The sequence below is a fragment of the Meriones unguiculatus genome, chromosome 5 (assembly GCF_030254825.1).
Source record: "Meriones unguiculatus strain TT.TT164.6M chromosome 5, Bangor_MerUng_6.1, whole genome shotgun sequence".
NCBI classification, from domain to species: domain Eukaryota; kingdom Metazoa; phylum Chordata; class Mammalia; order Rodentia; family Muridae; genus Meriones; species Meriones unguiculatus.
In genome coordinates, this window is record NC_083353.1 from 51,648,702 (window position 1) to 51,662,978 (window position 14,277).

General features: G+C 43.3%; 1 protein-coding gene across 2 annotated transcripts; it reads left to right on the forward strand.

Annotated features, from left to right (window-relative positions):
• The first annotated feature begins 3,629 nt into the window (after window positions 1-3,629).
• Window positions 3,630-10,536, forward strand: LOC132654088 (vomeronasal type-1 receptor 44-like). Of its 2 annotated transcripts, XM_060383356.1 has the most exons (3): window positions 3,630-3,817; window positions 8,609-9,094; window positions 9,576-10,536. In XM_060383356.1, exon 3 carries the CDS (start codon window positions 9,607-9,609, stop codon window positions 10,534-10,536), a length of 930 nt encoding a protein of 309 aa, XP_060239339.1. In that variant the 5' UTR covers window positions 3,630-3,817; window positions 8,609-9,094; window positions 9,576-9,606. The 2 variants fall into 2 exon arrangements, with proteins under 2 accessions (XP_060239339.1, XP_060239338.1); XM_060383355.1 differs by having other exon boundaries at window positions 8,609-10,536.
• The last annotated feature ends 3,741 nt before the right edge of the window (window positions 10,537-14,277 follow it).

Here is a 14,277-nt window from a genome sequence, read left to right on the forward strand (position 1 = left end):
CAGGCCATCACCAAGGAAATTTTTTATAGTTATTTTATATAACTTTGTTTCTCAGTTTCTCTTAACCCAGCTATCACAAAAATAATTGAGGCTCATATTTGTTTAATAAAAAGCTTCACAACAAAATACTGAGCAGTTATTACTCTATTCTTAACCCTCTAAGCTAATCTGGTTTCCTCCCAGCACGTATCCCAGAGATACTTGCACTTTGTAGTTTTCCTGCCTAGCTGCTTCTCCTGGTGTCTCTTAGACTTCTCCCTTTGCTGAATCCCCTATTTCCTCCTGTAATTCCTCCTCCCCTGGCTGGCAGGCAGTTCAACCCTATTCTCTTCCCTGCTCAGCAGTTGGCTATAAGCAGCATTATGGGCATATCGGGGGACTATTGAGGAGGAGAGTTTATATAACCTCGAGACAGGTGATTCTCGGAACAAGGATTTCAGCCAGATGTGAGGGGTACAGAAGGCAGCATTTGAATCACACAGTAACCTTGTACCTACAGAAAATCAGGGCAGAAACCCAGGGCAGGAACCTTGAGGCAGGAACTGAGGCACAGGCTACAGAAGAACCTGCCTGCTTACTGCTCTTGCTCCTGCTTGCTTGCTCTCTCATACCACCTGCCCAAGGATGGCACCATCCACACTGAATGGAACCTACCACAGAACTTGTTTAGAGTAAAAAGAAAGCTCTAGGCTCAAAAACTGAGCCACACCACAATTAGAAATAGGTATTTACAGTTCACAGTCTTAGGACTCACAGAGAAAGAAAATATCCTTCAACAAGAGGTAGCTAAGAAAGCCACAGGTAGAAAGCTGGTGGGCAGCCTTCATCTGTGGATTCTGCTTCAGTTCCTGCTTAAGCTCCTGCCCTGGCTTCCCTCACTAATGGCCTATAGATTATAAACTGAAGTGAACTCTTATCTCTCCAAATTGGTTTTGTTCACAGTGTTTCATCACAACAGAAAAGCAAACCAGGACATGGAGCAACTTGAATGATGATGGTGGGTTTAGTTTGCTCTCCACAGACAATAATGCAGTCAGAAAAGACATTTGAAACATTGGCCATTTAAAGAAGTATTTCCATAAAAAATCCTTTGTAGTAAAAAACACTGTAAATATAAAAATGCAGCTCCTTTCAGTGCACAGTGTCAAAACTAAAATCCAGGTGGAACTCAGCATGCAGTGGTGGGAGAACATCATTGTTTAGTTTTGCTCCCTTTTCTCTGGGTCCAGTGTTAGGATATTTTGGAGCGAGGGTCTCACGGTGGTTTTCCTAGGGCTCTCCGAACTTCATAATTTTATTTGAATGACTTTCCACAGAGCATAGTGAAGATAACAGCAAGAATTTATTACAGAATAACATGAGGCATTCTCAGCAGCAAAATTGAGAAATGGGTGGAGTCCATCATGGAGGAAATCACTGTCCAGGGATGAGCACCAAAGAGCCCATTGTTTGACTGTATATGTGGAGGTAGGCTTCATATTTTCTCAAAGCCCCTGGAACAGAAGGCTCCTTTTGCTTCATGGTGTTGACATGCCCATCTATATTTATCCTTAAGAAAGGGGATCATAGTATGTCCCTGTTCCTTAGTGGATAACTCCCTTCTAGGTAGTATGTAATCTATCAAGGTGACAGGTTACTAGCAGTTCAGAAATGCAAGTCCCTTGGTAGAATCAGATGCACCTCTCATAGCACACTATTTTGACTCAAAATCATGTCATAGGAACTCTAAAAGAATCATGGAAAGAAAATAATAATACACATATAAGAACAGACATCTTTAGCACCTGTAAATACCCCTCCTTTATTGGCCTGAATCCCTGCTACCTCTGTTGTCCTCCATTTTGTCTAGTCTGCATTTATCCTTTCATGAGGTTCTTTCATATTCTAAGCAGAAAGAGTTGTGGTATTTACTCTCCCCTTCCTTAAAGTTAGTGTGCTAACAAGGACACATGATGGGAGATTCGAAGCTGGTTTGGAAGGAAAGGATGAGACCAGGCATGATGGCAAGTGCTGAAATAGTCTGACTATTACTCCACAAACTCACTGAAACCTTCTACTTAGGGAAAGTGAAGCAATGTTTTTTGAGACAGACATTCTTTATCCTGTTTTCCCAAACTTGGGCTTGAACAAAACTCTTCCTGCTATGGTCTCTGTCTCCTGGTTTGTTTGGTAATGGAAATTACATGGGTTGGTAACTTAGCATCAGCTTCAGTTCTGGATTTTGCAAAGTTGATTAGGTTGGGGGCCCCATCCTTACTGACCTGTGATCTCTGACTACTGCTTATTAGATGGAGCCTCCACATTTCTAACCTGCCAGAGAGTGACCAGATTCTTCCTTCATTCCTGTCCTTGCTTTCATCCCTCAACTTGCTGGTATATGCTTTAATGTTGTCATGTAGTGAAGCCTCATCTGATAATGTTGAGCCTTGTCTTCAGCCACATCCTTGCACAGCTTGGTTCCCAGCACACTAAGGGTGGCAAGGAAATGAAAAAAGGACAGGCAAGCACACACAGGCACACACACACACACACACACACACACACACACACACAAGCTTGGATTGGCTGGGTTGAGATCTCTATGCTGTGGATACAGCACTCCAGAAGCTCAGTGTGTATATCGTATTGTTGAAAAGGGAAGTGGTCTGCAATAGCAAACAGATACACAAGGCCTCGGGTTATTGCAGAACCTGGGAAATAAGGCAAGTTTGGTTAATCTCAGGCTGACTGCCACTGTAGGGAAGCAGTCTTTAGACTGTAAGCATCTGGGAAGGGGAAAGCTGTGGTGGGTATTTTCTACACACACTGAGAACGTCCCTGTTTGGACCAGAGGAAGGCTGTGCCATCCTACTGAGCCTCCTCCAGGGAAGGTTTTGCCCTTGACCTTGGGTTTGAACCATTGGTCATTGACACAGCCCCGCCAGTGTGAAATAACACACATTGATTCAGGACTTCACTGGCTTCCTACGAAACCATTCATTAGGCAGGTCTTTCTTGACCTCTTGGAAATGTTCCAGTTCATTTGGCTAAAGGTACCATTGTGGTGGGAAAACATGGCAGCAAGCAGCAGGCATGGCAGCTGGAATAAGACTCAGAGTTCACATCGTAAAACCAAACATAAATCAGAGAGTGGACGGGAAGAAACAGTAGGATTTTAGGTTAACCCACTGTCAGCCACTTTCATCTGCCCGTGGCTGCTTCACCAAAGGCCAAGCTGTGTGTCTCTCCCTCGACATTTCCATATTATTTCTCTTTACATTTGCTTGTAAATGTCACAGTTCAAATCCTGAGGCTGAGCATCTGAAAATGGAGGCACACAGAACCAATATTACAGGGAAACCATATTCTCTGTGTGAGTACTGACCCAGGGAAAGGCTGCCTGTTAACACTGTTAACAGGGAGAACCTCAGAGCCATGGGAAGTCATGGGAGGACCAGCAGTTTCTCACCTCAGAGCAGACACAGTGAAAATTATGAAATGGTTTGGGACTGATTACATCAGAGGTTCAAAGTGAGTGAAGCTAGAATTGCCTATTTGGTGCAAACTTTCTGATCCCTCCCGCAGGTATTGCAAGATAACTCAGATAAAGTCCGTGTTCAGCCCTCCCCAGATGGCTGTTATCAGGACACAGGGAGTAAGATTAACAGGCAGACAGGACGCCCCACGGGGACGCCAGTTCTTCATGCTCCCCAGCGGAAACTTGTCACCTTGTACAAACACAGAAATAACAAACTTCTGACATGCATTAAAGACCCCTTCACCTTAGCTGTGCAGGAACTCCTCAGAAGCAGAGTCCTCCCCTGCCACATCCATCTGGGTAAGTGCTCTGCACCCAAGTGCAGAATCAGAAGGTGGTCAGGTCCCAGGCAGACTGTGGGAGGAGGAGCACTGGACTACAGGAGGTTTTCAGCATCTGCAGAGAAGATGCTGAACTCGGACAGCCTCACAGCACAGGCGACTGTGTTCTGCACTGGTAATGAGCATGGTTTTTCCTTAGGATCTTTATTTTCTTTAATTCATAAAATTCATTAGTTTTTCATACTTCCAGAATACCAATACACTTTTGGTTTGCACTCATGTTGTTCTAAAGTAATTGACTTTCTGTGTTAGCACTTCCATCACACAATCTATTTCCTGATTTATTCTTTCCTGCAGCTCTCCTCATGTTATCCAGGAAAGCTTAAACCCACAGCTTAATGTAATGTCCTCAACACTGTATCTGACTTCTGTAGTCTAATTAAGAGGTTTGAATCTTTACAAGGAAATGAAGGTGTAGGTTCAAAGCCCCACAGAGGACAGCCCCACACTGTGCTGTGGTTCACTCCCAGTTCATCTATAGATCCTAGAACTCAGAGGCTGCCTTTAGCCTGAGCTCTGCCCACTGGGATGTCTCAGGTAAGGGACAAGGTGGCCAGTTATCAGATGTCAAGTCCATGTTAAGCCTGGTGTTGGTTTCCCCTTTCTGGGTTCTAAGGACAGGAATTTATGGCTCCTAGAGCCTGGGAGAGACAATTGCAAAGTGCTCTGATAATGGAAATACCTAGATTTTGTTTCTTTCTCTAGGACTTGTCTCTGTTCTTAGATCTCACAGTTTCACAAATTGTGTCTTTACATGGGGTTAGGAACAGATAAACAGAAACCTATCTCCTTTTTGTTTCAAAGAGAGCATCAAAGATGCTGGGCAAGAAGGATGTTATCCCTTGTTCCATCACGGAGTCCATCAGATCACAGGTTCTGTCAGGAAAAGTTTCTCCTGTAGGACAATTGGGCCCCTGTAGTAACAGCAGGCATCTGTGACAAAACTTTTAGGTCAGTGAGGAGGCTTCTCTGGGACCTCATTCCTTCATTTTGCTGTACTGCAACAGTCTAGCTGAAAGGGTGAGCTCCGAGGACAATAAAAAGGGTTACAGCCATTCCTTAGCCCAAGTGTTTTTCATGGTTTTCCCCATCACACTCCCACAGCTCCTTTATTTCATGGCCTCTCTGGACACAGCTCTGATACCTGCTTAGTGACAGTTTTCCTTTTCTAGGTCCCTGGTGGCTTCTCTCCACTGTTTTCTGAGCTTTCCAAGTAGAATTGTTAGAGAATACTGCCCAGTGTAACTCCGCTCTAAACACAGCCCACTTTGATGAAGCAGAGCTAGTCCCACCTTCCAAACCCCACTGTGCACTGCATGAGGAGGCAGAGCAGGGGAGGAGAGTGATGTGACACTGTACAGGTGAGCCGTGTGACGGTGACAAACACAAACACACAGCTTCAAAAGCATGAGGGTGGACAGGTTCTGCTCAGCCCAGACATAAACATGCTCTTTACACAGCCTCTCAGGTTCTGGGAATGGGCAGGCTGTATCCAAGTTGTAGAGAAGGACACAGACATCACTCCCTACCTTTCTCCTCCTTGGCTGCAGTGCACCCACAGGGCCACAAGCACTCAGCATGCAGTGACCTCTGCAGAAGGGGTTCCTTTCCCCTTTCCACTCTCTATTTCCCTCCAGGTCACAAGCTTAGGCCACTGCTGTGCTGAACACTGGTCACCTGTCTGAGGCCTGTTTGATGATGTCATGGATCTCAGGCTGTCCATGATTCGGGTAACTGAGGGATGACACAGGGTCTACAGTTGTGGCTTCCTGACTCCATGCAGAACAGGGTCTCTAACCTTGTTGCCCTGAGAAGCTGAAGCCCTCACAGCTGCTTTAACAGGGAATATTCAGGATTCTTGTGGATATTTCTTGCTCCAGGTGTATTATGTTCTCCTGTTCTACCCTCTAAGCCTTTCCTTTCTTGTCCCCAATGTGGCCCTCTTCACAGGAAACTTATTTCACCAATCCAGGTCCTTTCTCTGTGTACAGAACACCAATTCTTTCTGCGGGAAATGTGATAAACAATGCTAAAAAAGGTAATTTTAGGGCACAGTGCAATTGAATCCCAAGGACACAAGAGGCTGTGGCAGCCTGAACTATTGTGCAAAAGGCTTTCTCTTACATAACTTTTCTGATGGCAGGAAGTGGCTGTCATGTTCTCTGATCTCCTGTGCTGGGCTAGTAGGCATTCATGTGAGGACTACCATCTGGGAAGATAGCAGTTTTTCTACAAAGGGTTTTTAGTCACCGCAATGCTTTGTATACAAATGATGCACTAGCTCAGAATTTCCTACAGACCTTCACATAGGCACAGTTGAGGGGGCTGCAAAGACAGGAGCTGGCAGGTGGCTCAAGGCTGTTGTTTGTCTCAATCCACACAAGCTGGTGCTCACAGTTCATGACATTGTGTCACTCTCCTCAGCTTTTTCTGCAGAGAGGAAGCAACTGTGAACTTTCTCCTCCACACTAACATGGTTCTGCAGTGCCTTCAAAGCAATGATCTCCTGAAGCCATGATGCCATGAATATGGCTGAAGATTCCTGGCTCCTGAGAAGGCCTGGCTTCCCTAAGTGATTTATGTTTTGCAGGGCTGTAGTTAATGAAGTCACCCTAAAAATAGCACAGCCTGCACCCCACTCTACAGAGGTTGACAACCCTCTCCCTGGGTTGACAATGTGATACCTTTGTAAGAATCAATTCCTCACCTTCTTTTTCTCCCTCTCCTTCTCCGTCTTCCCCTCTCTTCTCCTCTCTCTCTCTCATGTTTGTGTGTGTATGTATTTATGTGTTTTCCTATTCATTGGAACATAAAAGCCTTTCATTTCATAAAAATTGTAAGAGATAAACATATATTAGGATTATTTTGTTAGTAGCTGTTAGTGAATGCATACATTTCAAGTTTTTTAAACTTTTGAAATCTTACCAATGTGTACTTTCTCCTCCATGAAATGTGTGTATTAAACCCATGGCTACCATTATGAGTTCACACAGGTCACAAGCTGACGTTCAGGTTGAGCGCCAGTGTGCACAGCTGCTCTTTGTCCTGAAGGCTTCATTACTGTTTATTTTTCTGGGGTTATCACGGCACAGACTCAACCATATTGGCTGTGTGCCTTAAACTGTTATTCTATGTCACCTGAAGATGGAACTGAATTTCCTCCTCCTCTTCCTTTTCTTTCCTGTTCCTTCCTTGTCCATCACCCCTGACTGAACTTCATTGAGACTGAGGTCAGGGAGGAGCAAGGGCATTATGAGGAACTCCACAGATTCACAGAAAGAAAAATCTGAAGAGCTTAATCATGACTCTCTGGGCCTAGTCGCCACCAATCTTTTGAAGAACTAGCTTTTTGTGTTGCTATTATAGAATTTTTATGTGAGAAAACTAAAATTATTGTTTTTATCAAGTATTTATTTCAGCTCTGAATTACTCATTCTTATCAAGTGTTTATGAATTTTCACATTTTCCCTCTTCCCTCATTTTATAAATACTTCTTTGAATTTTTAAGCTTATAATATAATGACGTAATATGGCCTTTCCCATTCCGCCCTCAAAACCCATCCAAATATCCTTCCCATGCTGTCCTCCATCCTCATGGGCCGTTTTTCCTCTAATTTTCATTACACACATATATAGTCTCAGATGCATAACTGCAACCTGCTCAGTCTGTATAATGTGACGTGTTTGCCTGTTTTCAGGCCTGATAATTTGGTTTTGGACTACCAGTTGGTGTGCTCTTCCCTGGAGAGGACTGTTGCTCCTGCTCTTAGCATTCCTTAGTCTCCTGTAGTTCTTTGAGAAGGGCTGAGCAGTGGTTTTCCTGTACCTTGGCATGTTGTCCTTGTTTAGCTCCTGTTCAGGCAGTCATGTGCGTAAGGTTATTGCTGTAGCTCCTTAACTCTACCGGGAGACACAATCTCACGGCGAATTCCCTAATCCCCTGATTTCAATCTCTCCATGCCATCTTCAGAAGCAATGTTCTCTGAGCCTTGCTTGCAGTTCTTTGGTAGATGGGTCCACCGAGACTGGGATCCACAACTCTACATCTTGATCAGTTGTGGTTTTCTGTACTGATCTCAGTCTGCTGCAAAGAGAAGTTTTCTTGTTGAGAGGTGAGGGTTACACTCATCTGTGGATATAAGAACAAATACTTAGATCATTGAAAACATTTTTGCCTCTTGTCAATATACTGTATTTCAGTGGAATATGATCTGAAAAACTATGAAGTTATTTCATCTCACACCCTTGATTTTCAGTTGATAATTCTTTACTGTGTATCTGGGAAAGTTTTTACAATATTATATACTTCATGTGTATTAAATCTTCATCAGAGGAAATGATGAGCTCTACATAAAATACCCACTGAATTTTGTCCATCCCTGAAGTCTGGAGAAGTCCCCTACACCTTGAAGGCGATGGAGACCTAATACTCCTGTGGAGCCCATCCCTCAAGACTGGGTGGACACTTTTCATTTAATTATGACCTTACAGTGAGTTGGCCCTAAGTCTATTGTAATTGTAGTTTTGTTTATTACCCTGATTTTACCTGTCAAAAGAGAAATATTGGATATTTCACACTAATATTGGATGCTTGGGGTCTCTTCAATGGCCTGAGATTAAAGTCATAGGTTGAAGGCAGAGTGACTTAGGAGAGTTCAGAGAAACACCAGGATTTCAAACTCTCTGGAAAGGGAACTTGGCTCCATCATTCTAGCCTTTTGGTCATTTTTGTCTTTTCTGTTTCATGCAGGGAAGGAGCTGATCTGTCATTCACAGAGCTGCATTCTGTCTCCCGGGCCACCGCATGAGAAAACCAGCAGCTGACATGTATAGAGATCACTCTGTGCCAGAAACAGTTCCATGCTTGGTGTGTATGTAGCATCCTCACACCTAGGTTCTCCTGGACTGTGCATATGTTCCAGAGTTGCTGACTGGAGCTCATCTTCTGAGTCCTTATGGTCACATTCCGAAGAAAATGCAGATAGTCGGTAGGATTTGATTCAGAGTCCAAACCGGTAATTATTTGTTCTGGAGATTTATTAAGAACATTTGACCAGGCAGTGGTGGTGCATGCTTTGAATCCCAGCACTCAGGAGGCAAAGGCAGGAGGATCTCTGAGTTCTAGGCCAGCCTTGTCTACAGAATGAGTTCCAGGACAACCAGGACTACATACAGAAACCCTGACTTGAAAAACTGAGAGAAAGAGAGAGAGAGAGAGAAGGAGGCGGCGGCAGAGGTAAGAGGGGCACAGAGGGAAGAGAGACAGAGAAAGAGACATAGAGAATGAATGAATAATGAATGAATGAGTGACTGAGTGAGTGAATACTTGGCCATCAGGGAAGAGGGCGCTGAGATAAACAACCCTGTGCATGTGGGTCTGACAATCAAGTGAGATGCTGCTCTTACCACAAAATAAACCAAACATGTGGACCAGGAGAGGAAAAAATTTTTGTAACTTGTGGAAATGTTTAATGTACAAGAAAGTTTGTGTTCAGAGACAGCCCCACAATGGTCTACACAGTTCAGTTTTGCTTGGGAAGCATCAGGACAGTGGGGACTGTGGGAATGGCCTCAACGGAGTGTGAGCTGGAGCTCTAATTAGATGAATTGGAATTCGTGGAATTGGGATGAATTGACATCTTGTTGCCAGCTCAGTGTTGGGGGGTAATGCTTCATTAGCAGTATTTGTAATGAAGAGTTTTCTCTTTTCTCCTCAGATTTTTGGTACTTCAAATACACACACATACAATGAATAAAGCCAGCATACTCCACACTAACACAAACATTAAAATCACCTTGTTCTCTGAAATGAGTGTTGGGATCTCAGCCAACAGCATCCTTTTCGTCTTCCATCTCTGCATGCTCACTGGTGCGCACAGGCCTAAGCCCATTGATCTTGCCATTGGTTTCTTGGCCCTGACCCAACTACTGATGCTGCTAACTATGGGACTCATAGCTGCAGACATGTTTATGTCTCAGGGGAGGTGGGACCCCACCACATGCCAATCCCTTATCTATCTGCACAGGTTCTCGAGGGGCCTCTCCCTTTGTGCTGCCTGTCTGCTGAATGTCCTCTGGACCATCATCCTCAGCCCTAGAAGCTGCTGTTTAGACAAGTTTAAACATAAATCTCCCCATCACATCTCGTGTGCCCTTTTTCTTTGCGTTCTCTACATGTCTTTTAGCAGTTACCTCCTGGTATCAAATAGCGCCATCCCCAATTCCACCTCAGATAATTTTATGTATGTTACTCAGTCTTGCTCACTTCTACCCCTGAGTTACTCCAGACAAAGCACATTTTCCACACTGCTGGTCTTCAGGGAAGCCTTTCTTATCAGTCTCATGGCCCTCTCCAGTGGGTACATGGTGATTCTTTTGTACAGACACATGAAGCAGGCCCGGCATCTTCACAGCACCAGCCTTTCTCCAAAAGCATCCCCGGAGCAAAGGGCCACCCGGACCATCCTGCTGCTCATGAGCTTCTTTGTGTTTCTCTACATTTTGGACACTGTTATCTTCTATACAAGAATGAAGTTCAAAGATGGCTCTCTGTTCTACTGTATCCAGATTCTTGTGTCCCATAGCTATGCCACAGTTAGTCCTCTTGTGTTTATTTGCACTGAAAAGCATATAATTAAATTTTTGAGGTTAGTGTGTGACAGGAAAGTAAATATTTGATTATTCAGGAATCAGTATTATCCCTTAATACAATCCAATATGTTGTCATCAGAGTTATGATCATGACATAGTAGGAACGTTCCAAGGTTTAAACTGATATGTGAAAACATCCTTTTCCCATTACATCTGTTTACTCTGTTTGTGGATGGCAAGTATGTAAAACAAGATTAAACTGCATTCCCACTCAGATATCACACGAGGTTTATCTTTCTCAATGGGTTTTCAAAGGAGATCTGTGAGATGTCTCTCGCCTGACCTGTGTTAGCACATTACTTTTATTATTTATTTATTTATTTTGGATTTTGAGGCAGGGTTTCTCTGTGTAGCCCTTGCTGTTCTTGGCTTGCTTTGTAGACCAGGCTGACCTCAAACTCACAGAGATCCACCTGCCTCTGCCTCCTTTTGTGCTGGAATCAAAGGCATGTGCCACCATGACTACTTTACTTTTAATTTTTTTAAACAATGATTTATTTTTAAATTTTAAAAGAGTGTGTGTGTGTGTGTGTGTGTGTGTGTGTGTGTGTGTGTGTGTACTTGAGTGCAGGTGCTCATGGAGGCCAGAGGTGTCAATTATTCTTAGAACTAGACTTATAGGCAGTTGTGGGCCAGCCAAGTGTGAGTGTTGGTAATTGAACTTGAGTCTTTTAGAAAACAGTTTACTTCTATGCTGAGCCATCTCTCTGGCACAGCCCATTACTCTAACTAGAACGTTTTCAATAATGCAATGAATGCAGCAGTTGTTTATATTTGGCAAAATACACAAGGAAACATTGCTTTGAGTATAAATTATCTCATGATGAAGAAAACACACACATACACAGAGCCAAAACAATATGCAGAGAACCATACTGTCATTTGCATAATGATGCTCCTAGTCATAAGGGAGATGCAAATCAAAACGACCCTAAGATTTCACCTTACACCCATCAGAATGGCCAAGATCAAAAGCTCAAGTGACAACACATGCTGGAGAGGTTGTGGAGAAAGGGAATCCCTCCTCCACTGCTGATGGAAATGTAAACTTGTACAACCACTCTGGAAATGAATCTGGCACTTCCTCAGACAACTAGAAATAGCATTTCCTCAAGATCCAGCTATACCACTCCAAGGCATATATCCAAAAGAGGCTCAAGTACATAATAAGGACATTTACTCAACCATGTTTGTAGCACCCTTATTTGTAATAGCCAGAAGCTGGAAATAGCCCAGATGCCCCTCAACTGAAGAATGGATGCAGAAATTGTGGTACATCTACACAGTGGAATATTACTCAGCAATAAAAAACAAGGAAATCATGAAATTTGCAGGTAAATGGTAGGATTTGGAAAAGATCATCCTGAGTGAGCTATCCCAGAAGCAGAAAGATGCACACGGTATATACTCATTCATATAGACATATAATATAGGATAAACCTACTAAAATCTGTACCTCTAAAGAAACTAATCAAGAGGGAAGACTCTTGCGAAAATGCTCAATCCCTATCCAGAAAGGCAAAGAGGATGGACATCAGAAGAAGGCGAAAAGAGGGAACAAGTCAGGAGCCTGACACAGAGGATCTCTGAAAGGCTGTGCCCTGCAAACTATCAATGCAGATGCTGAGACTTATTGGCAACCTTTGGGCAGAGTGCAGGGAATCTTATAGAAGAAGTGGGAAACAGTAAGATCTGGAGAGGACAGGAACTCCACAAGGAGAGCAACAGAACCAAAAAATCTGCCCACAGGGGTCTTTCCTGAGACTGATACTTCAACCAAGGATCATGGACATAACCTAAGACCCCTGCACAGATGTAGCCCATGGCAGTTCAGTCTCCAAGTGGGTTCCGTTGTAATAGGAACAGGGACTGTCTCTGACATGAACTGATTGGCCTGCTCTTTAATTACCTCCCCGTGATGGGGAAGGAGCATTACCAGGCCACAGAAGAAGACAATGCAGCCACTCCTGATGAGATCTAATTGACTAGGATCAGAAGGAGGGAAAAGAAGACCTCCCCTATCAGTGGACTTGGGGAGGGGCATGCATGCAGAGGGTGGAGGAGAGGAGGGATTGGGACAGGAGGAGGGAGGGAACCACAGGGGGGATACAAAGTGAATAAATTGTAATTAATAAAGAATTAAAAAAAGAAGTATAGATGATGATCTGATTTTGTTTTGTGTCCATATTCTAACAGCCTATGGCTATGCCACAGTCAGCCCTGTTTTGGTTCTCAGTACTGAAAAGCACATAATTAACATTTTTAGATCCATGTATGGAAGGATGGTAAACATCATATTACTCAGGTATAGGTAAGATTCCTTAAGATGAGCCGGTACACTGGCATTAGAGCTATGAATTGTAATGTAGTTTACATGAGCCTCAGGTTAAATGAAATTATAGAGTTGTCTTTTTGTTGTTGTTAAACCTATTTCTTATGAGATGTGTGTATGCTATACAATAAAGGACAAACCACATGCAGATACATAAGTCTTTTGTACTTCTCAGTGTGTCTTTTGGGGAGACATAAAGTGACTGTCTTGTTAGGGTCTGGATTATCCACAGCAATTTAAAATACGTGACAGCTTATGATAGTCTTCATTTATTCATATCCCTCGGCTATCTCTGTTTTGCCAAACGAGGTTTGTAAACTATTATTATTATAACTATCAAGTAACCAGAAATGTTCATATCCCTACACACACTCAGAGAGACAGAAACAGAGAAACAGAGATAGAGTCTATGTATAAAACGCAGTCCTGATGACAGATAAACAGACTTCAGCCTCTGCACTGGACTGTTACTCGGCTTTAAAGGAGAAGGGGCTTCTGCACATGGTCCCACACATATTGGAAAAAAGCCACTGTGCTGACTGCAATGAGAGTCTAGGTAGAACAAATTCTGTGTGGACTGCTTAGACCAAGAAGAGCTTGGAACCTTTCGGTAGTGGAAACAAAGGCAGAGTCTCATCCTCAGCTCAGGAGGGAAGGCCATGAGCATCTTGCTGGGTAGAGGGAGATTGTAAAATGTAATTGACACCAAGCAGTATGCTGAAGATGGGAAACGGTTGTGTTGTGTGTGCTTTACCATAATAAAAAATGTGTTCAGTTACCTTATCCAAGCAGTGAAGTATATTTTCCCTGAAATAATGAAGTGAAAAATGGGGATGGAGAGATGGTACAGGAGTTAAGAGCACTGGCTGCCCTTGCAGAGAACCAAAGTTCAATTCCCAGCCTCTACATGAAGGCTCACAACTGTTAGTAACTCCAGTTCAAGGGGATCTCATGGTTTCTTGTCCTGCAGGCACCAGGCATGCATTCATTTACACAAAATAAAAATAAATAAAACTATTAAAGTAAAATACAATTTTAAAAATTAAAAGTGTCAAAGCGTGATTTTTCAAGTTTTAAAACATGACAGATTTTCTTGAACAATGAGTGTTTTCTCATAGTCCTCATCTTAATCTCAGGTCCTCAGAGCAGGCAGAGAAGTTGTTCTTCAAGACCCAGGCTGCACCACAGCCTGTGCTCAGCCTTTGAGCGATCTTCAGGCCTGCCAGCCTTGACTACAGTGAAGTGAGGCCAGCCTGGGCTATATTATAACCTGCCTCGAGAGCTACAGAATTTAATTTTAAAAAGCTCTCAGCCTCCTCTTAGCTCCAGTGCTGTGACTTTCTAGATTTTTTTTTATGAAGTTAAACTGTGAAACTCAGCATAAATCACACATAAAAGTCACCCAGCTGTAGAGGAATTTTAATCCAGCAACATGG